Source organism: Oncorhynchus mykiss, chromosome 4 (assembly GCF_057628025.1).
Source record: "Oncorhynchus mykiss isolate SJ-2025 chromosome 4, ASM5762802v1, whole genome shotgun sequence".
NCBI classification, from domain to species: Eukaryota; Metazoa; Chordata; class Actinopteri; order Salmoniformes; family Salmonidae; genus Oncorhynchus; species Oncorhynchus mykiss.
In genome coordinates, this window is record NC_143025.1 from 7,870,940 (window position 1) to 7,893,562 (window position 22,623).

General features: G+C 44.5%; 2 protein-coding genes across 5 annotated transcripts in view; both read left to right on the forward strand.

Moving 5' to 3' along the window:
* Positions 1-1,501: 1,501 nt before the first annotated feature.
* Positions 1,502-20,985, forward strand: LOC110522709 (transcription factor 12-like). Of its 2 annotated transcripts, XM_036968795.2 has the most exons (9): positions 1,502-1,770; positions 10,438-10,638; positions 10,836-11,021; positions 12,371-12,514; positions 14,871-15,029; positions 16,296-16,567; positions 17,428-17,663; positions 18,702-18,866; positions 19,169-20,985. In XM_036968795.2, exons 1-8 carry the CDS (start codon positions 1,699-1,701, stop codon positions 18,851-18,853), a joined length of 1,422 nt encoding a protein of 473 aa, XP_036824690.2. In that variant the 5' UTR covers positions 1,502-1,698; the 3' UTR covers positions 18,854-18,866; positions 19,169-20,985. The 2 variants fall into 2 exon arrangements, with proteins under 2 accessions (XP_036824690.2, XP_090087150.1); XM_090231024.1 differs by lacking the exons at positions 1,502-1,770; positions 10,438-10,638 and having other exon boundaries at positions 10,692-11,021; positions 17,431-17,663.
* Positions 20,986-21,099: 114 nt separating this feature from the next.
* Positions 21,100-22,623, forward strand: part of LOC110517067 (cingulin-like protein 1) — a 29,278-nt gene continuing 27,754 nt past the window's right edge. For all 3 annotated transcript variants that reach the window (XR_016495064.1, XM_090231022.1, XM_090231023.1), the window contains exon 1: positions 21,100-21,230. The gene's annotated coding sequence lies outside the window, so the exon portion shown is untranslated. The remainder of the gene's footprint in view (positions 21,231-22,623) is intronic.

Below are 22,623 nucleotides of genomic sequence, written 5' to 3' on the forward strand. Positions count from 1 at the left end.
TATAAATAACCTTACTCCAGACAGCAACTTCATGAATATCCCTACTCCAGACAGCAACTTCATGAATATCCCTACTCCAGACAGCAACTTCATGAATATCCCTACTCCAGACAGCAACTTCATGAAAAACCTTACTCCAGACAGCAACTTTATGAATAACCCTACTCCAGACAGCAACTTTATAAATAACCTTACTCCAGACAGCAACTTCATGAATATCCCTACTCCAGACAGCAACTTCATGAATATCCCTACTCCAGACAGCCTTAGTGAGGACGAACTTACCCAGCCGCACGTGCCTAGAAGTTAAGAACTCACGCCAGGCTTGTCTGATTTGGGAATATGGGTCAGACAGTCAGGGGAGGGAGAGAAGGGAAGACACTAATGTACAAGAGGTGTTTTTTTAGGGTGTGTTTAGTTATGAGTGTGTTTATGTACCAGGATTGCTTCCGTCCCTCTCCTCGACCCTACCTGGGCTCAAACCAGGGACCCTCTGCACACATTGACAACAGCCACCCTCGAAGCATAGTTATCCATCGCTCCACATAAGCCCTTGCGGAGCAAGGGGAACCTCTACTTCAAGGTCTCAGAGCGAGTGACGTCACCGATTGAAACGCTATTAGCGCGCACCACCGCTAACTAGCTAGCCATTTCACACAGGTTACATTTAGTTAGGAGTGTGTTTAGTTAGAAGTGTGTTTAGCTAGGAGTGTGTTTAGTTAGGAGTGTGTTTAGTTGGGCGTGTGTTTAGTTAGGAGTGTGTTTAGTTAGAAGTGTGTTAAGTTAGGATTGTGTTTAGTAGGGGTGTGTTTAGTTGGGTTGTGTTTGGTTAGAGTGTGTTTAGTTAGGGGTGTGTTAAGTTAGGAGTGTGTTTAGTTAGGAGTGTGTTAAGTTAGGAGTGTGTTTAGTTGGGCGTGTGTTTAGTTAGGAGTGTGTTTAGTTAGAAGTGTGTTAAGTTAGGATTGTGTTTAGTTAGGAGTGTGTTAAGTTAGGAGTGTGTTTAGTTGGGGTGTGTTTAGTTGGGGTGTGTTTTGTTAGGGTGTGTTTAGTTAGGAGTGTGTTTAGTAGGGGTGTGTTTAGTTGGGTTGTGTTTGGTTAGAGTGTGTTTAGTTAGGGGTGTGTTTAGTTAGGAGTGTGTTTAGTTGGGGTGTGATTGGTTAGAGATAGAAGTGTGATTAGTTGGGGTGTGATTGGTTAGAGATAGGAGTGTGTTTAGTTGGGGTGTGTTTGGTTAGAGTTAGGAGTGTGTTTAGTTGGGGTGTGTTTGAATCCCTGTCTGCTCTGCCTTTTTTAATCCGTTATTTTGAAGTTCACTCACTCCTATCGTTTGAAAGACACCCTGTTAAACCAACGGGGTACTAGATATGTAGGTAGCGTGTGTGACTGTGACTGTGTGTGCAGTAGTGGAACCTCCCCAATCCCTCCCTAAATCACCCCTCACCAATTCCTGGAATGGACCAGCCCTAATTTGCATAAGTTGTCTGTGACAGAGTAGTTAAGCGAGCTGCATGGTAATGGGTCAGAGAAGGAGGAGGAGGAGTGTATGTTGACTACAGAGCATATGAACAGAGACTGGAGCTGTGGACTCACAGGTCTATACTGAGACACTACTGACTACTGGAGTCGGTACTACAGGACTTCCAGACACACTACGGAAACTATTGGAGTGTTGAACTGAATCTGAAACGGAACAGAATCATGTACTGCACTTCCTATCCTGTCTCTGCCGGGACCACCAGCAATAACCTGATGTATTGCTACGTCAAATCGGTGAGTACGCTCCCACTCTAGATAAAAAGGTATGCACCGGTCTGCATACTGTCTTGGTGAATGATTGGATGTAATTAGATGTTCTCCTATTATCTCTCCTTCTCTTGACCTTAGCAGGGGGGATTCAACTTTTACCTTACGAAGTCCGGAGCCTGCTGCTTTTCTATTCTACTTGATTAACAATTTCACCCACCTGATGTCCCAGGTCTAAATCAGTCCCTGATTCGAAGGGGGAACAATGAAATGCATTGGAACTGGCTTGAAGGTCCAGAGTTGAGTTTGAAGGTCCTATAGAGGTCTCTACATAGTTCTCTTTAATTGATATACTCTCCGTTATCGCAGTTATCGTGATACACTCTCCGTTATCGTAATATACTCTCCTCTATCGTGATATACTCTCCGTTATCGTAATATACTCTGCTATCGTAATGTGCTCTCCGTTATCGCGATACTGTCTCCGTTATCGTGATATACTCTCCGTTATTGTGATATACTCTCCGTTATTGTGATATTCTCTCCGTTATCGTGATATACTCTCCGCCATTGTGATATACTCTCCGTTATCGTGATATACTCTCCGTTATCTTGATATTCTCGCCGTTATTGTGATATACTCTCCGTTTTCTTGATATTCTCTCCGTTATCGTGATATACTCATGTACACATAAGACATGGATTAAGGCAACCGATAATTTAAATACATTATCAATATGTTCACTATCAATGTAATGTAACCTTATCGTAGAATAGTACAGTACTGACGCGTCAAAGGAAACCTACTCTATCCACCGTGTGTACTAGCTGGTCCTTCATGCGTTTCTATTTCATTGTAATTTGTAAATCACACCAGGGAGTCCATACAGACTACATTCTATACCATTCACACCAGGGAGTCAATACAGACTACATTCTATACCATTCACACCAGGGAGTCCGTGCAGACTACATTATATACCATTCACACCAGGGAGTCCATACAGACTACATTATATACCATTCACACCAGGGAGTCCATACAGACTACATTCTATACCATTCACACCAGGGAGTCCATACAGACTACATTCTATACCATTCACACCAGGGAGTCCGTACAGACTACATTATATACCATTCACACCAGGGAGTCAAAACAGACTACATTATATACCATTCACACCAGGGAGTCCATACAGACTACATTATATACCATTCACACCAGGGAGTCCATACAGACTACATTATATACCATTCACACCAGGGAGTACGTACAGACTACATTATATACCATTCACACCAGGGAGTCAAAACAGACTACATTATATACCATTCACACCAGGGAGTCCATACAGACTACATTATATACCATTCACACCAGGGAGTCCATACAGACTACATTATATACCATTCACACCAGGGAGTCCATACAGACTACATTATATACCATTCACACCAGGGAGTCCATACAGACTACATTATATACCATTCACACCAGGGAGTCCATACAGACTACATTATATACCATTCACACCAGGGAGTTCGTACAGACTACATTATATACCATTCACACCAGGGAGTCCATACAGACTCCATTATATACCATTCACACCAGGGAGTCAAAACAGACTACATTATATACCATTCACACCAGGGAGTCCATACAGACTACATTATATACCATTCACACCAGGGAGTCCATACAGACTACATTATATACCATTCACACCAGGGAGTCAAAACAGACTACATTATATACCATTCACACCAGGGAGTCCATACAGACTACATTATATACCATTCACACCAGGGAGTCCATACAGACTACATTATATACCATTCACACCAGGGAGTCCATACAGACTACATTATATACCATTCACACCAGGGAGTTCGTACAGACTACATTATATACCATTCACACCAGGGAGTCCATACAGACTACATTCTATACCATTCACACCAGGGAGTCCATACAGACTACATTATATACCATTCACACCAGGGAGTTCGTACAGACTACATTATATACCATTCACACCAGGGAGTCCATACAGACTACATTCTATACCATTCACACCAGGGAGTCAAAACAGACTACATTATATACCATTCACACCAGGGAGTCCATACAGACTACATTATATACCATTCACACCAGGGAGTCAAAACAGACTACATTATATACCATTCACACCAGGGAGTCCATACAGACTACATTCTATACCATTCACACCAGGGAGTCCATACAGACTACATTATATACCATTCACACCAGGGAGTCCATACAGACTACATTCTATACCATTCACACCAGGGAGTCCATACAGACTACATTATATACCATTCACACCAGGGAGTCCATACAGACTACATTATATACCATTCACACCAGGGAGTCCGTACAGACTACATTATATACCATTCACACCAGGGAGTCCATACAGACTCCATTATATACCATTCACACCAGGGAGTTCGTACAGACTACATTATATACCATTCACACCAGGGAGTCCATACAGACTCCATTATATACCATTCACACCAGGGAGTCAAAACAGACTACATTATATACCATTCACACCAGGGAGTCCATACAGACTACATTATATACCATTCACACCAGGGAGTCCATGCAGACTACATTATATACCATTCACACCAGGGAGTCCATACAGACTACATTATATACCATTCACACCAGGGAGTCCATACAGACTACATTCTATACCATTCACACCAGGGAGTCCATACAGACTACATTATATACCATTCACAACAGGGAGTCCATACAGACTACATTATATACCATTCACACCAGGGAGTCCATACAGACTACATTATATACCATTCACAACAGGGAGTCCATACAGACTACATTCTATACCAGTACAGGAACAGACGCTTTGATTTACAGCTACTCAAAAGTTATTGCAGCAACCATGTGTTTGAGTGTTTTAAGGGTTAGGAATGGGCACATCTGGCTGAGTGTGTGTCTGGGAAGGGATATTACTGTAGGGTGAGTGGGATTTGGGACTCTGTGTGCTATTCAGTCAGTGTTGTCAGTGTTTATTCGTTAATTTGGGGAAAGTTCCCAAGTTTATGAATTTCGATTTTACAAATGATTTTGATTTCTTTGATCATGCAGTTCTTTAATGCATACTGAAGTGACATTGATCATTTTACTCTTGACTGTGTGGTCAGTGAGTTCAGGAACGCGCATCAGTGATCAATACACTGTGTTAATGATCAAGATCCCTCTTTCTTTTCAGACAGACCTGAGAACACAACACATATCATTCTCATTTTTTACCGTCTACCATTTTTTTGGGACGTGAAGCAGATTGCTGCTCTGATCTCTGTTTGATTTAACCCGTGGTCTGTTTTAACACTGGTCCCTATACGGATCATTATCAGGCGCAATTAAAGACTGCTTTGATCTCTGAGAGAGTAACTAACTAGAACCAGACGTTTGTACTAGACGCAGACGGGCAAATTGATTGCATGTGGCTAGATTTTGGATGTGGTGTTACTATAGAGCAGAGGCAAATTTGATAGTTGGTCAATATTACACTCATTTAAATCTTCCTGTGTATGATTGAAAGTATACATTTTGAGTGTAAAATGTGGTCTTGTCCTTTTTATTGTCTTCATAACATATTTCAGCCATTTAGTTTTTTGTTGCTATCAGAGACGCTAACGGAACACATAACTATTTAGTTTTTGTTGCTATCAGAGATGCTAACGGAACACAGAACTACTTAGTTTTTTGTTGCTATCAGAGATGCTAACGGAACACAGAACTATTTAGTTTTTGTTGCTATCAGAGATGCTAACGGAACACAGAACTACTTAGTTTTTTGTTGCTATCAGAGATGCTAACGGAACACAGAACTACTTAGTTTTTTGTTGCTATCAGAGATGCTAACGGAACACAGAACTACTTAGTTTTTTGTTGCTATCAGAGATGCTAACGGAACACAGAACTATTTAGTTTCTGTTGCTATCAGAGATGCTAACGGAACACAGAACTACTTAGTTTCTGTTGCTATCAGAGATGCTAACGGAACACAGAACTATTTAGTTTTTTGTTGCTATCAGAGATGCTAACGGAACACAGAACTATTTAGTTTCTGTTGCTATCAGAGATGCTAACGGAACACAGAACTATTTCGTTTTTTGTTGCTATCAGAGATGCTAACGGAACACAGAACTATTTAGTTTCTGTTGCTATCAGAGATGCTAACGGAACACAGAACTATTTAGTTTTTTTGTTGCTATCAGAGATGCTAACGGAACACAGAACTACTTAGTTTTTGTTGCTATCAGAGATGCTAACGGAACACAGAACTATGAACACGTCTCATATATACTATGTGTCTCCTTTACTTCCGTTGTGTTCTTCACATATGGAGAGTCTCTAATCTTTAGTGATGCCGTTATTGATGGTAAATCAATGAGGCACTAAAAGAGAGCACCATGTTCACGGTTTATGTATGCGTGTTTCGGGGTGTGTGTCGGAGGGGGTGGGGATTTATTGGGGGACAGCGGGGGACAGCGAGGGTGTGCTGGGGCGGGGGTGTGGCCATTATTAACGGGTCGCATACTTCATCCAAGGAGTGAGCGTGTGTGTGTGTGTGTGTGTGTGAGCGTGTGTGTGTGTGTGTGTGTGTGTGTGTGTGTGTGTGTGTGTGTGTGTGTGTGTGTGTGTGTGTGTGTGTGTGTGTGTTATTAACGGGTTGCCTGCTCCGTCCCATAGTAAGGAGGACAATTGGCTTTATCCTGTACCATATGCTACCCACGGAGGTTCAGACAGGGCTAGTGTGTGTGTGTGTGTGTGTGTGTGCGTGCGTGCGTGCGTGCGTGTGTGTGTAGCAGGGTTGGCGACGGCAGGGGCTCCTATATTTGGCCTGTTCCCACTATCACCACAGGACTCGTACCAGCCAAGGTTACGGCTAGAGCTGGTTGTGTGTATGGTGTGTGTGTGGGGGGGAGGGGAGTTGTGTGTATGGTGTGTGTGATCATGTTCAACAGAGTCTTTAAGGGGCCAGTCTACTTTACAGTGCGTTGTCGTCGGGGTAACAATGGTGGGTGTGTAGGTGGCTGGGTATTTCATTTGTAAGACATCCTACAATGATACTGTATTGTCATTTTTTATTATTATAAAAAGTATTATTATATTATAATTTCCCTGGCAGTTCTTTTCTAGGTGATACAAAGTATCATACCCCCCATTACATCTGTGGTCCTGTGGTGTGGTCCTGTGGTGTGATATTGTGGTGTGGTCCTGTGGTGTGATACTGTGGTGTGGTCCTGTGATGTGGTCCTGTGGTGTGATACTGTGGTGTGGTCCTGTGGTGTGGTCCTGTGGTGTGATACTGTGGTGTGGTCCTGTGGTGTGATATTGTGGTGTGGTCCTGTGGTGTGATCCTGTGGTGTGGTCCTGTGGTGTGATACTGTGGTGTGGTCCTGTGGTGTGATATTGTGGTGTGGTCCTGTGGTGTGATCCTGTGGTGTGATATTGTGGTGTGGTCCTGTGGTCAGGTCCTGTGGTCAGATCCTGCAGTCAGGTCCTGTGGTGTGGTCCTGTGGTGTGATACTGTGGTGTGATACTGTGGTGAGATACTGTGGTCAGGTCCTGTGGTGTGGTCCTGTGGTGTGATACTGTGGTGAGATACTGTGGTCAGGTCCTGTGGTCAGGTCCTGTGGTGTGGTCCTGTGGTGTGATACTGTGGTGAGATACTGTGGTGTGGTCCTGTGGTGAGATACTGTGGTGAGATCCTGTGGTGAGATACTGTGGTGTGGTCCTGTGGTGTGGTCGTGTGGTCAGGTGCTGTGGTGTGGTCCTCTCGTGATATACTGTGGTGTGGTCCTGTGGTGTGATACTGTGGTGAGATACTGTGGTGAGATACTGTGGTGTGGTCCTGTGGTGAGATACTGTGGTGTGGTCCTGTGGTGTGGTCCTGTGGTGAGATACTGTGGTCAGGTCCTGTGGTGTGATACTGTGGTGAGATACTGTGGTGAAATACTGTGGTGTGGTCCTGTGGTGAGATACTGTGGTGTGGTCCTGTGGTGAGATACTGTGGTGTGGTCCTGTGGTGTGGTCATGTGGTCAGGTCCTGTGGTGTGGTCCTCTCGTGATATACTGTGGTGTGGTCCTGTGGTGTGATACTGTGGTGAGATACTGTGGTGAGATACTGTGGTGTGGTCCTGTGGTGAGATACTGTGGTGTGGTCCTGTGGTGAGATACTGTGGTCAGGTCCTGTGGTGTGATACTGTGGTGAGATACTGTGGTGAAATACTGTGGTGTGGTCCTGTGGTGAGATATCCAATATGATTCTGCAGCGTTTTCCACATGGAAATCTATCTATCCCAATCTATCCCTCCCATCCTACCTCCAGGGCTGTGCAGTGACGGGGAGGAAATGCTGTTCCCTAAACCCGGATAAGGAGGTGCATGGATCACCCAGTTTAGGGATTAACACAATAGCTCTAAATCTGCTCCAATCAACACACTGATTTTGTGTACTGTACTGTAGTATACTGTAGTGTACTGTAATGTAATGTACTATAGTGTAGTGTAGTGTACTGTGGTATCCTGCAGTGTACTGTAGTGTACTGTAGTGTAGTATTATGTAGTGTACTGTAATGTATTGTAGTGTACTGTAGTGTACTATAGTGTTATGTAGTGTATTGCAGTATTCTGTAGTATTCTGTAATGTAGTGAACTGTAGTATGCTGTAGTATTCTGTAGTATACTGCAGTATGCTGTAGTATGCTGTAGTGTATTGTAGTATGCTGTTTTGTGCTGTAGTGTACTGTAGTGTACTGTATCATTATTTAGTGTACTGTAGTGTACTGTAGCATTATTTAGTGTACTGTAGTATGCTGTAGTGTACTGTAGTATTCTTTAGTGTACTGTAGTGTACTGTAGCATTATTTAGTGTACTGTAGTATACTGTACTATATGCTGTAGTGTACTGTAGCATTCTGTAGTATACTGTAGTATGCTGTAGTGTGCTGTAGCTTGCTGTAGTGTACAGTTCTGGCATTGCATTGGTCCATGGACATACAGTACCAGTCAAAAACTTGGACACGCCCACTCATTCAAGGTTTTTCTTTATTTGTGCTATTTTCTACATTGTAGAATAATAGTGAAGACATCAAACTATGAAACAACACATATAGAATCATGTAGTAACCAAAAATGTGTTAAACAAATCAAAATATATTTTATATTTGAGATTCTTCAAAGTAGCCACCCTTTGTCTTGATGACAGCTTTGCACACTGTTGGTATTCTCTCAACCAGCTTCATGAGGAATGCTTTTCCAACAGTCTTGAAGGCGTTCCCACATATGCTGAGCACTTGTTGGCTGCTTTCCCTTCGCTCTGCGATCCAACTCATCCCAAACCATCTCAATTGGGTTGAGATCGGTTTATTGTGGTGGCCAGGTCATCTGATGCAGCACTCCATCACTCTCCTTCTTGGTCAAATAGCTCTTACACAGCCTGGAGGTATGTTGGGTCCTGTTGAAAAACACTTGATAGTCTCTCTAAGTGCAAACCAGATGGGATGGCGTATCGCTGCAGAATTCTGTGGTAGCCATGCTGGTTAAGTGTGCCTTGAATTCTAAATAAATCACTGACAGTGTCACCAGCAAAGCACCCCCACACCATCACACCTCCACCTCCGTGCTTCATGGTGGGGACCACACATGTGGAGATCATCCATTCACTTAGTCTGCGTCTCACAAAAACACTGCAGTTAGATCCAAGATTTCCACCGGTCTAATGTCCATTGCTCGTGTTTCTTGGCCCAAGCAAGTCTCTTCTTATTATTGGTGTCCTTTAGTAATGGTTTCTTTGCAGCAATTCAACCATGAAGTCCTGATTCACGCGCTCGCCTCTGAACAGTTGATGTTGAAAGTCTGTTACTTGAACTTTGTGAAAGCATTTATTTGGGCTGCAATTTCTGAGGCTGGTAACTCTAATGAACTTATCCTCTGCAGCAGAGGTAACTCTGGGTCTTCCTTTCCTGTGGCGGTCCTCATGAGAACCAGTTTCATCATAGCGCCTGATGGTTTTTGCGACTGCACTTGAAGAAACTTTTAAAGTGCTTGAAATGTTCCGCATTTACTGACCTTCATGTCTTAAAGTAACGATGGACCTTCGTTTTTCCTTTGCTTATTTGAGCTGTTCTTGACATAATATTTACTTGGTCTTTTAACCCGTGTCTCCTCCTCCTTCATCTACACTGATTGAAGTGGATTTAACAAGTGACATCAAATAAGGGATCATAGCTTTCCCTTTGGATTCACCTGGACAGTGTATGTCATGGAAAAGATCATGTTTTGTCCTCAGTGTGTGTTTGGTCTCTAGTCTCCACTATGTCAACGATCGTTTCCAGTGACGAGGAAGAGTCATTTTTGAAGTCATTGTTTCAGTATTCTAAATCAAATCAAATCAAATCGTATTGGTCACATACACACGGTTAGCAGATGTTAATGCGAGTGTAGCGAAATGCTTGTGCTTCTAGTTCCGACAGCGCAGTAATAACCAACGAGTAATCTAACCTAACAATTTCACAACAACTACCTTATACACACAAGTGTAAAGTGTATTCTAGATGTTTACTTCACAATCTTTTTAATTTAGCTGTTCCCCCCCCCCCCCCATCTTCTTCTCAGGTTTACGATCAATCTTCAAGTCACCACGACCTCAACCCTGACTCCTCCTCACACCCCTCCTCCTGTGGCGAACAACAGGGCATTAACAGTTCACCTGACATGTGGAACTCCAATGGAATGAACCAGGCTGGCTATGGAGCAATGGGAGGGGCTTCAGCCCACCAATCAGGAAGCTACAGTAACCTGCAACCGTCACACCTGGTAAGTTTTTAGTTAATTCGCCATATGATAAAAACAGAGTCCATTTTACTCACCAGAGCTCTCATATTAAAAAGTAAGAAAGTTTGGGACAAATATGTAAAAATATACAGTGAGTGAACAAAACATTAGGAACGCCTTTTTAATATTGAGTTGCACCTCCCCCTTTTGACATGTGCATGTGTTTGATTGCTTTGCAGGTCTATTCTCCCCATTCAGTCTCGCCTGTAGAGGTGAACAGGGGTCTTCCTCCTATGTCTACTTTCCACCGTAACAACCCTGCTGCATCTCACTCCCTGTCAGCCAACAGCTCAGAGAACACAACAGGACACCCGTCAACAGGATGGTCTCAGACCGGAGCAACCCTGGGGAAAACACTGGCTTCTGTATGTACTGGGACTACTTACAAAGACAACTTCAAAGTGAAGCCACAATGACCAATAGGGAAATGTCCCTATAACAAACCACTGTGTATTATTGTCAACCCAGAACCGGGGCGGTGCTGCTGGACTTTTTGTCTGTCCAACCAGTAACATATTATAATAGTCAGCTGGGGTTACGAGCCATGCTACATGGCCTGAGGTGGTGGTTATAAAACCCACACAGAGAAATTACAAGTTGTGCTTTTAAAATGATGCATGGAGTTACTACTCACGGTCCTCTACCCCTCCTCTACCCCTCCTCTATCTCTTCTCTACCCCTCCTCTATTCCTCCTCTATCTCTTCTCTACCCCTCCTCAATTCCTCCTCTATTCCTCCTCTATCCATCCTCTACCCCTCCTCTATCCCTCCTCTACCCCACCTCTATCCCTCCTCCATCCCTCCTCTCCCCCTCTTCCATCCCTCCTCTCCCCCTCCTCTATCCCTCCTCAACCCCTCCTCTATCCCTCCTCTATCCCTCCTCTACTCCTCCTCTATCCCTCCCCCTTCTCTATCCCTTCTCTACCCCTCCTTTCCCCCTCCTCTATCCCTCCTCTCTCCCTCCTCTATTTATCATCTACCCCTCCTCTGTCCCTCCTCTATCCCTCCTCTCCCCCTCCTCTATTCGTCCTCTACCATCCTCTATCCCTCCTCTGTCCCTCCTCTACCCATCCTCTACCCCTCCTCTATTCCTCTATCCTTCCCCCTCCTCTATCCCTCCCCCTTCTCTATCCCCCCTCCTCTATCCCTCCTCTACCCTTCCCCTATCCCCCCTCTGTCCTTCCTCTACCCCTCCACTATCTCTCTTCTACCCCCCTCTATCTCTCTTCTACCCCTCCTCTATCCCTCCTCTACCCCTCCTCTATCTCTCTTCTACCCCTCCTCTATCTCTCTTCTACCCCTCCTCTATCTCTCTTCTACCCCTCCTCTATCCCTCTCTACCCCTCCTCTATCTCTCTTCTACCCCTCCTCTATCTCTCTTCTACCCCTCCTCTATCCCTCTCTACCCCTCCTCTATCTCTCTTCTACCCCTCCTCTATCTCTCTCTACCCCTCCTCTTTCCCTCTCTACCCCTCCTCTATCCCTCTCTACCCCTCCTCTATCCCTCTCTACCCCTCCTCTATCCCTCTCTACCCTCCTCTATCCCTCTCTATCCCTCTCTACCCCTCCTCTATCCCTCTCTACCCTCCTCTATCCCTCTCTACCCTCCTCTATCTCTCTCTACCCCTCCTCTATCCCTCTCTACCCTCCTCTATCCCTCTCTACCCTCTATCCCCTCCCCATCTTCTTCTTCTACTCCTCTGTCTGTGTTCAGATGTATTCTCCAGACTACACTGGCAGCAGTGAAAACTCCTCCACACCAGAGAGGTCTCCATCTCCACACACAGGGTCGGCAACGGGTCCCCCAGCTAACCAGGCCTCTCTCTCCTCCAGCTACCAGGCCTCCCCTATATCACTGGTAAGGACATGGAGCTCTGTGACACATCTTTGTTTACTAAGTTTTGATAGGTCACGAAGAATGTTCAAATACTGTACCCACACATTCTATCATTGATGTTGTCTGTTGGAGTCACATTTTATCTAAATGCTGCTGTCTTTGAATTGATCCAACTCATCAAATACATAAACTCAGCAAAAAAAAGAAACGTCCCTTTTTCGGGACCTGAGATCATTCGTAAAAATCCAAATAACTTCACAGATCTTCATTGTAAAGGGTTTAAACACTGTTTCCCATGCACAAACAATTAATGAACATGCACCTGTGGAATGGTCGTTAAGACACTAACAGCTTACAGACGGTAGGCAATTAAGGTCACAGTTATGAAAACTTAGGACACTATAGAGGCCTTTCTACTGACTCTGAAATACACCAAAATAAAGATACCCAGGGTCCCTACTCATCTGCGTGAACGTGCCTTAGGCATACTGCAAAGAGGCATGAGGACTACAGATGTGGCCAGGGCAATAAATTGTAATGTCTGTACTGTGAGACGCCTAAGACAGCGCTACAGGGGGACAGGACAGACAGCTGATCGTCCTCGTAGTGGCAGACCACGTGTAACAACACCTGCACAGGATCGGTACATCCGAACATCACACCTGCGGGTCAGGTACAGGATGGCAACAACAACTGCCCGAATTAAACCAGGAACGCACAATCCCTCCATCAGTGCAATAGGCTGAGAGAGGCTGGACTGAGGGCTTGTAGGCCTGTTGTATAAGGCAGGTCCTCACCAGACATCACAGGCAACAACGTTGCCTATGGGCACAAACCCACCGTCGCTGGACCAGACATGACTGGAAAAAAAGTGCTCTTCACTGTCTCACCAGGGGTGATGGTCGGATTCCCGTTTATCGTCGATGGAATGAGCGTTACACCGAGGCCTGTACTCTGTCCGAGATCTTGCAGGTGCCTTGGTGGGGTAACATCTCACAGCAAGAGCTGGCAAATCTGGTGCAGTCCACGAGGAGGAGATGCACTGCAGTACTTAATGCAGCTGGTGGCCACACCAGATACTGACTGTTACTTTTGATTTTGACCCCCCTTTGTTCAGGGACACATTATTCCATTTATGTTAGTCACATGTCTGTGGAACTTGTTCAGTTTATGTCTCAGTTGTTGAATCTTGTTATGTTCATGCAAATATTTACACATGTTAAATTTGCTGAAAATAAACGCAGTTGACAGTGAGAGAACATTTCTTTTTTTGCTGTTTATCTCCTTATATTATAGCCTCCAGCACTGCAATGTTTCATTCTCAGCATGATAACAACACCCCTCTCTCTCCTCTCTCTCTCCTCTCTCTCTCTCTCTCTCTATCTCTCCCCTCTCTTTCTCTTTTCTCTCTCTCTCTCTCCCTCTCTCTCTCTCTCTCTCTCTCTCTCCCCTCTCTCTATCCCCCCTCTTTCTCTTTTCTCTCTCTCCTTTCTCTCTCTCCCCTCTCTCTCCCATTTCTCTCTCTCCCTCTCTCTCTCTCTCTCTCTCTCTCTCCCCTCTCTCTATCCCCCCTCTTTCTCTTTTCTCTCTCTCCTTTCTCGCTCTCCCCTCTCTCTCCAATTTCTCTCTCTCTCTCTCCTCTCTCTCCCCTCTCTCTCTCTCTCTCCCCTCTCTCTCCTCTCTCTCTCCCCTCTCTCTCTCTCTCCTCTCTCTCTCCCCTCTCTCTCCCCTCTCTCTCTCTCTCTCTCCCCTCTCTCTCTCTCTCTCTCCTCTCTCTCTCCCCTCTCTCTCTCCTCTCTCTCTCCCCTCTCTCTCTCTCTCCTCTCTCTCTCCCCTCTCTCTCTCTCTCTCTCTCCCCTCTCTCTCTCTCTCTCTCCTCTCTCTCTCCCCTCTCTCTCTCCTCTCTCTCTCTCCTCTCTCTCTCCCCTCTCTCTCTCTCTCTCCCCTCTCTCTCTCTCTCTCCTCTCTCTCTCCCCTCTCTCTCCCATTTCTCTCTCTCCCTCTCTCTCTCTCTCTCTCTCTCTCCCCTCTCTCTATCCCCCCTCTTTCTCTTTTCTCTCTCTCCTTTCTCGCTCTCCCCTCTCTCTCCCATTTCTCTCTCTCTCTCTCTCTCTCTCTCTCTCCTCTCTCTCGCCTCTCTCTCTCCCCTCTCTCTCCTCTCTCTCTCCCCTCTCTCTCTCTCTCCTCTCTCTCTCCCCTCTCTCTCCCTCTCTCTCTCTCCCCTCTCTCTCTCTCTCTCTCCTCTCTCTCTCCCCTCTCTCTCTCCTCTCTCTCCTCTCTCTCTCCCCCCTCTCTCTCTCTCTCTCCCCTCTCTCTCTCTCTCTCTCCTCTCTCTCTCCTCTCTCTCTCCCCCCTCTCTCTCTCTCTCTCTCTCTAGTCTCAGTTGGAGAATCGTCTAGACAGATTGGATGATGTGATCTATGTGCTGCATAACCATGCGGCAGGACCCATCCCCAGCCTGCCGTCTGACATCCACAGCCTGTTGAACCAGGCTAACCATGGACACAGAACCACCATGGCACATGACACAGCCATGGTGAGTCCCATTCATTACTCTGTGAAAGAGTTTCAGGTTGTGTCTGTTTTATGTATCGGAAGCGTGTAGGGAAAGGCTATTGGTACCATATGCTACCCACGGAGGTTCAGACAGGGCTAGTGTGTGTGTGTGTGTGTGTGTGTGTGTACTTTCTAAATGTAATCCCTTACAGTTACTAGTTACCGGTCCAAAATTGTAATCAGTAATGTAACTTTTGCATTACCCAAACTCACTAATGTAATCTGATTACTTTCAGTTACTTTTGGCTTACATTCCCCTGAAACAGGCACTAGAAGAAGTCAAACAGGATCCATTAAAATCATCTGGGGCGGCAGGGTAGCCTAGTGGTTAGAGCGTTGGACTAGTAACCGGAAGGTTGCGAGTTCAAACCCCCAAGCTGACAAGGTAACTGACTTGCCTGGTTAAATAAAAAAAAATCTGGTGTGTTGTCATAGTGACTTGACTTGTGGTCGGACTCAGGTGGAAAAAAACCAATGGTTTTTTTCAATGCTTTTTTGAATGTCATTGAGAAAACAGAAAACAGCAATCTGTGTCTGTGTGTACCCTGCCACCACTGCTCTACAAATCACACCAGACACACTCCAGCTATGGTATGCGTCTTTTTCCACATCTCATTTCGACATATTGTCCGTAAATCAAATCAAAATTGTATTTGTCGCATGCGCCAATTACGACAGGTGTAGACTTTCCCTGGAAATGCTTTACTTACCAGCCCTTCTAACCAACAATGCAGTTCAAGAAATAGAGTTATGAAAATATTTCCTGTATGTCAGGAAGCTTGGCCCCAGTGATGTACTGGGACATACGCACTACCCTCTGTAGCGCCTTGTGGTCCCAATGGAAACTTTTAATCAAAACGTTTATTTCATACAACCGCCCACTTTTTCCTCGTTTGGATTTGCTCGTACTACTTCCCACTGTACACACAGAGTACCAGCGTATGAGTCATAATACCCATTTTACATTTTTTTTTAAAAAACAAGAGCTGAATATATTGATAAACGGCACCTTGTCTGACAGAGATTCACATGTTTATCTTTTTAGTCATACAGCAGACGCTCTTATCTAGAGCTGCCAATGTTTGTCTATGGAGATTGTGTGGCTGTGTGCTCAATTTTATACACCTGTCAGCAACGGGGTGTGGCTGAAATAGACGAATCCACTCATTTGAAGGGATGTCCACATACTTTTGGCCGTGTAGTGTATGTGTATATTTATTGCACCTATTCTCTTGTGTGTGTACAGGTAGAGGCTGTCAATCTGAACGACAACAACCACCACCCTGTGTTGCAGAGCCGTTCACAGAACAACCAAGGCCACTCCTTCCCAGCGGGTCTTCCTGCAGGACTTGGTGGCTTGGAGCTGAAGTTGGAGGGTCTGGAGAAAGATGAGCAGTATGAGCTACATCACAGCCATCACTACCAGGGTCACAGACACAGCCACAGCTCTGACAGCCACAGCCAGCGCTCCGACGAGGAGAGCGTGTCACACAAGACGCAAGGAGACAGCATGACCAGGTGAGGACAGCAAAAATAGCTTTACGCTATCTCACTCTGCCTCTAGCCTGATCCCAGATCAACTTTATACACTCTCTCTCTGTCTGTCTGTCTGTAGCCTTGTCCCAGATCAGCTTTCTGCCTCTAGCCTGATTCCAGATCAGCTTTATGCTATCTGCCTCTAGCCTGATTCCCGATCAGCTTTCTGCCTCTAGCCTGATCCCAGGTCAGCGTTACACTCTCTGTCTGTCTGTCTGTCTGTCTGTCGCCTTGTCCCAGATCTGCCTCTAGCCTGATTCCAGATCAACTTTATACACTCTCTCTCTGTCTGTCTGTAATTGCCTTGTCCCAGATCAGCTTTCTGCCTCTAGCCTGATTCCAGATCAGCTTTATGCTATCTGCCTCTAGCCTGATTCCAGATCAGCTTTATGCTATCTGCCTCTAGCCTGATTCCCGATCAGCTTTAGGCTTTCTGCCTCTAGCCTGATCCCAGGTCAGCGTTATTCTATCTGCCTCTAGCCTGATCCCAGATCAGCTTTATGCTTTCTGCCTCTAGCCTGATCCCAGGCTGTCTTGTCAGAGTTGACACAGATCTAGAACGGAGCTATTCTCCCTCTACCGAGCAGGGGGAAATGGTTGTTATGATGTCATTTCAACCAGATTTGCCTGCTGGCTGGGTAGCTGCCTATCTATCTGTTTGAGTGGTAAAAACTGGTAATGAATTCAATAATCAACACAAAAAAATATTGGCGCGTGATCAGAATTCCAACTCAACCCCCCCAAAAAAAATATCCTAAGTTTCCAAATAATTCCCACCAGAGGGCGCCACATGGCAACTGCCAATTCTAATACTAACCCTCACTTTCTTTTCTCCCCTTCAGCAGCATCCATGAGGAAGAGGACAACCTGAGTCCGGAGCAGAAGGCTGAGCGGGAGCGGGAGCGACGGATGGCCAACAACGCCCGCGAGCGCCTTCGTGTCCGTGACATCAACGAGTCATTCAAAGAGCTGGGTCACATGACCCAGCTGCACCTGAAGAGCGAGAAGCCCCAGACCAAGCTGCTTGTTTTACACCAGGCCGTGGCTGTGATACTTAGTCTAGAACAACAAGTCAGAGGTCAGCACTGCGACCATCTTGAACACGTCTCTCTTGCAAAAGAGATTATGTCTATTTCTTAATTCATCTTTCCTCGAATTCCTCGCATCCTCTCTCCTCGACTCCTCTTTCTCCTCGAATCCTTCTCAAAACACATTGGAGGAGAAGGTCTGAGGAAAGAAACATTGTATTTTCTCTATCCAATAAGAGATTGAGAAGGAGATGAAGAAAAGACGGAAAGATACATTGAGATATAGTTATTATCTAAATAATCTGTATAAATATAAGTTGAATGAGTACATACTTCACTACAGTGGAACATGAATGGGGTGGCAGGGTAGCCTAGTGGTTAGAGCATTGGACTAGTAACTGAAAGGTTGCCAGTTCAAATCCCCGAGCTGACAAGGTACAAATCTGTCGTTCTGCCCCTGAACAGTTCTGCCTTCTGTTCCTAGGCCGTCATTGAAAATAAGATTTTTTTCTTAACTGACTTGCCTAGTTAAATAAAGGTAAAATAAAATTGATGGGAGGGGCTGCGTAGAAGGGGATATGTCCTGTTTCCCTGTCAGGTCCATGAGACAGTACTAACGTTGATGTCCTGTTTCCCTCTCAGGTCTATGAGACAGTACTAATGTTGATGTCCTGTTTCCCTGTCAGGTCCATGAGACAGTACTAACGTAGATGTCCTGTATCCCTGTCAGGTCCATGAGACAGTACTAACGCTGATGTCCTGTTTCCCTGTCAGGTCCATGAGACAGTACTAACGCTGATGTCCTGTATCCCTCTCAGGTCCATGAGACAGTACTAACGCTGATGTCCTGTATCCCTCTCAGGTCCATGAGACAGTACTAACGCTGATGTCCTGTTTCCCTGTCAGGTCCATGAGACAGTACTAACGTAGATGTCCTGTATCCCTGTCAGGTCCATGAGACAGTACTAACGCACATGTCCTGTATCCCTGTCAGGTCTATGAGACAGTACTAACGTTGATGTCCTGTATCCCTGTCAGGTCCATGAGACAGTACTAACGCTGATGTCCGTGTGATCTGCTACCTCTAGAGCGTAACCTGAACCCTAAGACAGCCTGTCTGAGGAGGAAGGAGCAGGTGAAGATGTCAGCTGGGTTAACAGATGCCCAGGGCCTGCAGCAACACCAGGCATCACCGCATCCTGGACTAGACACTGCTAACCCCATGGGACATCATGTCTAAACATCTAAAACAGGTAACAGTACAAAGATCTCCCATTCTTCTTCTTCTTCTTCTTCTATGTCTGTGTTTAGACAGGAAGCCCCCCCCCAAAAAAGTTACTTTGATTGGTATTTTGACCAATCGGATTAGGTCTTCAAATGATATGCTGTGAAAAGATCTGATGTGATTGGTGGAAAGAGATCAGATTTGGGCTGCCTGTCTAAACGCAGCCTTCTTCTTCTTCTTCTTCTTCTATGAAAGCGTGTATTGATCCAAGTTGATATAATCTATAGTGTGAGAAACGTTATCAACCACATGTTTTCTTTCTTTCTACAGATGAAGTGTGGAAAAGGATCATCCTGAGATGGTGAAAGACCATTCAATGACATTCAGTGTTATCTCTGGGACCCAGTAGCGAAGAAACAGAAGGATTTTCGTTGGGGGGGGGGGGAACAACCTAAAGTGTTACAGCAGCTAATTAATCACGACAGTAGTGACAATTTCCTCCTGATCGACTTGTGCCTAAACTTACTTGTAACCAGCAAATGTTTCGTACAAAATGTTTTTTATATTCGTTAGTACAGTGAATGAAAAATGTACAGTGAAAAACAACAAACAGAACACTGTCCTGTTTAAAACAATGTTTATTTCATAATTTTGTATCCTCCTCTGTCAGTGTTGTCCTCTTAAAAGGCTCTGCATGGTCAATCCAACATCTAGCAGTGGCCGTACAGCATTTACCTCCACAGAAGTCAGAGCTTTCATACAATGTATTGGTGCTGTCATACGCATTCAATAAATTGGTCCGAACCGCACAACTCACAGTGATTCAGATAATCTTTATAGCCATCCAGCTAATTTACGAGCAACTGGCTAAACGAAAAGACAAGATCTTATCTCTACTGAGATGTCGGAGTTTGTTTCCCGGTGCTTGACATAGGAGCTCAGCCAAAACAACATGAAGTACAAAGGCTGCATCTCCATCACGAATCTCCCCATTTAAAAAAATGACTGACGACCACCTCTGATTTCTGTATGCTAGTGTGTGTGTGCCAATCCAGCGTCCTTCTATCCCCCACGGTCTTCATTCCATTGACCTCTTCACCCTTCTATCCCCATTACCTCCCTGATCTCTTTCCAGGAGTTCAAACTAATTTTTGTGTCTTAGAAATCCCTAGACAAGGTATCATAAATATGTTTTTTAATTTTTGAACTTGTTCTGATAGCCTGTCGTCAAAGTTCTACATTTTTGTTGTCAAGGAAGTTAATTTGTGTTTATACAGGATGTACCTCCCCACCTACCGTCAACCAATCATGTCAATCCGGAGCTATACGGATCCCTTCGCATTGTTACGGAATTTGGGAGGCGCACGGCATCGCCATACGGAGCTCGATTTGGCCTCATCGAGCCTCCAGGGGCACTGCATATCAAGCTTAAATTGGCTTTAGGCTGAAACAAGGCTTAAAACGAATTTATGCTTGCTCAAGCAATATGAGCTGGAGGCCCCGTGCGAAGGGTGTGACGCAATGGCGGAGGCTCCGGAGGCTTGAGGAGGCCAAATCGATCTCCGTACTGCATCTCCGTGCTCCTTGACGAAAGGTGAGGGCTGGAGGTCCTGCATAAACACAAACTCACTTCCTTGACAACTTCCTTTACAACAGCTCTACTCTGCTCCACGAAGTGATGTATGGCCACTGCTGATGTCGGGTTGACCATGCAGAGCATTTTAGTTGTATGTACATGCTTGTGTTTAGGCAGAGTCAGAGTTTTTAGAGCTAAGTGCACTTTTTGCACAGATGGATTAATACTTAATTGTTCTGTTTTTTTATAGAAAATATTGATTACTTTTTACTAACTTGCTTTAGTTGACCTTTTCTACAATTACTAATATCTAAATATCTGAATTACAGATTTTAAATTTGAAACAAATGTTGTTTTTTTCAGAAATATTTTTTTTGTCATATATTTTACCAGACATTGTAAATAATGATACCCTAAACAAGCCACGGCTTAGTGTATATTGGAGAATTCTATAATGGGGGATGTCTGTAAAACCCATACCTTCAGGTATGTACAGTTATGTTGATGAGTGTCACCTATGTCATCTACAGGAAATGTAAACCATAAAACTATTTCTTATTTTTCCCTACAATTTTCATTCTCAGAAAAGACATCCGGTATGTATTATTCGAGGAGTTAATGATGATGATGATGATGATGATGAACACACGCGCAATTTCTTGAAAAGCTGGACAATTCCGCTAGGGGGAACACGTAACACGTACTTGTGAATAGAGACTGGAATAGGGAGGGGGAATCCCGAGCGCCATAAAACAGCTCCCGCAACACTGGCACTTCAGCCCGGGCACTACTTTTAACAGAACTGCGCGAATTTAGGTAAGACAATCACAAAGATTTTGCGCAGTGGGACACTTTTCTAAACCCGTCTAACAACTGTTACTCAAACCAATTGCACAGTTAGTGCTTTGTAAAGTGATTCTCGTTTCGGCATTGTTTTTGGTAGGCTGTTTTATCGTTCAAGAACATCACGTTTGATCCGCTAGTAAAGGTAGAGTGGTGTTTTATTATCCGCTGGTAAAACTGCATTGAGGATTATCCATGTATATATCCTTTGTCTTTAATTACAATCGTACAAATAGAGGTTGATAAAGTACTTGTGAAGGATACACATTTTTGGTATGGGTTAATAATTCAAAGGGGGCTCCCGAGTGGTCTAAGCGGTCTAAGGCACTGCATCTCAGTTTTTGAGGCGTCTCTACAGACACCTTGGTTCGAATACCAGGCTGTATCACAACCGGCCGTGATTGGGAGTCCCATAGGGTATGGCACAATTGGCCCAGCGTCGTCCGGGTTTGGCCGGGGTAGGCCATCATTGTAAAAAAAATAATTTGTTCTCAACTGACTTGCCTAGTTAAATAAAGGTTAAATGTAAATAATTTCAATTCATTTTTTTAGATATTTTTGTTCATTAAATAATTGTATTCCCACTGGGCAAAAACGGGATCAACGTTGTTTACACGTCATATCAACCCCAAATCAAAGTGATGATGTTGAATCAATGTGGAAAACTTCGTGGATTTTGCAAAAAGTCATTTTGTATTTTTTTTTCCACCTAACTTTGAACCTAAATCCAATGACATGGTGACATTTTGTTGTTGAAGTCACAATAGTTGACAAATCAACCAAATGTAAATCAAAACTAGATGTTGAACTGACAGCTGTTGCCCGGTGGGCTGTAAACACGGTAACAACTGTCACCTATATTGGAAAACAGTACTTTTGCATGTTGTTTATTTCAATAACAATGTACATTGTTCTAAAAACGAACGTGTGTTTTTGTTTTTTTGTTCCGTAACTGACTTTCTCTCATAATCATATCATAAACATGTGGATGACAAAAGTCTGGTCAGAGTGTGTGTGTGTGTGTGTGTGTGGATAACGATAGTCTGGTTGGCGCGACCACGGCCAGTGGTACTCGTCATGCAGCAGTATTGTCCTGTATACAATAGTTACACTGTTAGCACACTGAATAAACTGTTTTCTATATCAATGTGCTGTGTGTTGATGTTGGTGTTTTCTCTCTCTCTGTGGCTAACTGGTTAGCGCAGCTGTCTCTGAGTGACATCAGATGCACTTGGGATGTCATTGTTGTCAGTTGGTCCACATGACTTCTCTCTGTTTTGTAAACAGTCACCTCATCCAGCTGATGCCATAGAAAGTGATGTATTTTTCACTGGGGTTAAACTGTTGTAAAGACAGGGGTGGTTAT

What these genes read in the sequence shown, in the direction of transcription:
- LOC110522709 (XM_036968795.2), top strand. Translation starts at nt 1,699, where the DNA reads ATGTACTGCACTTCCTATCCTGTCTCTGCCGGGACCACCAGCAATAAC. An exon ending in ACCTGCAACCGTCACACCTG is followed by an intron (nt 10,639 to 10,835) that starts GTAAGTTTTTAG and finishes ATTGCTTTGCAG; the next exon opens with GTCTATTCTCCCCATTCAGT. An exon ending in TCTAGAACAACAAGTCAGAG is followed by an intron (nt 17,664 to 18,701) that starts GTCAGCACTGCG and finishes TGCTACCTCTAG; the next exon opens with AGCGTAACCTGAACCCTAAG.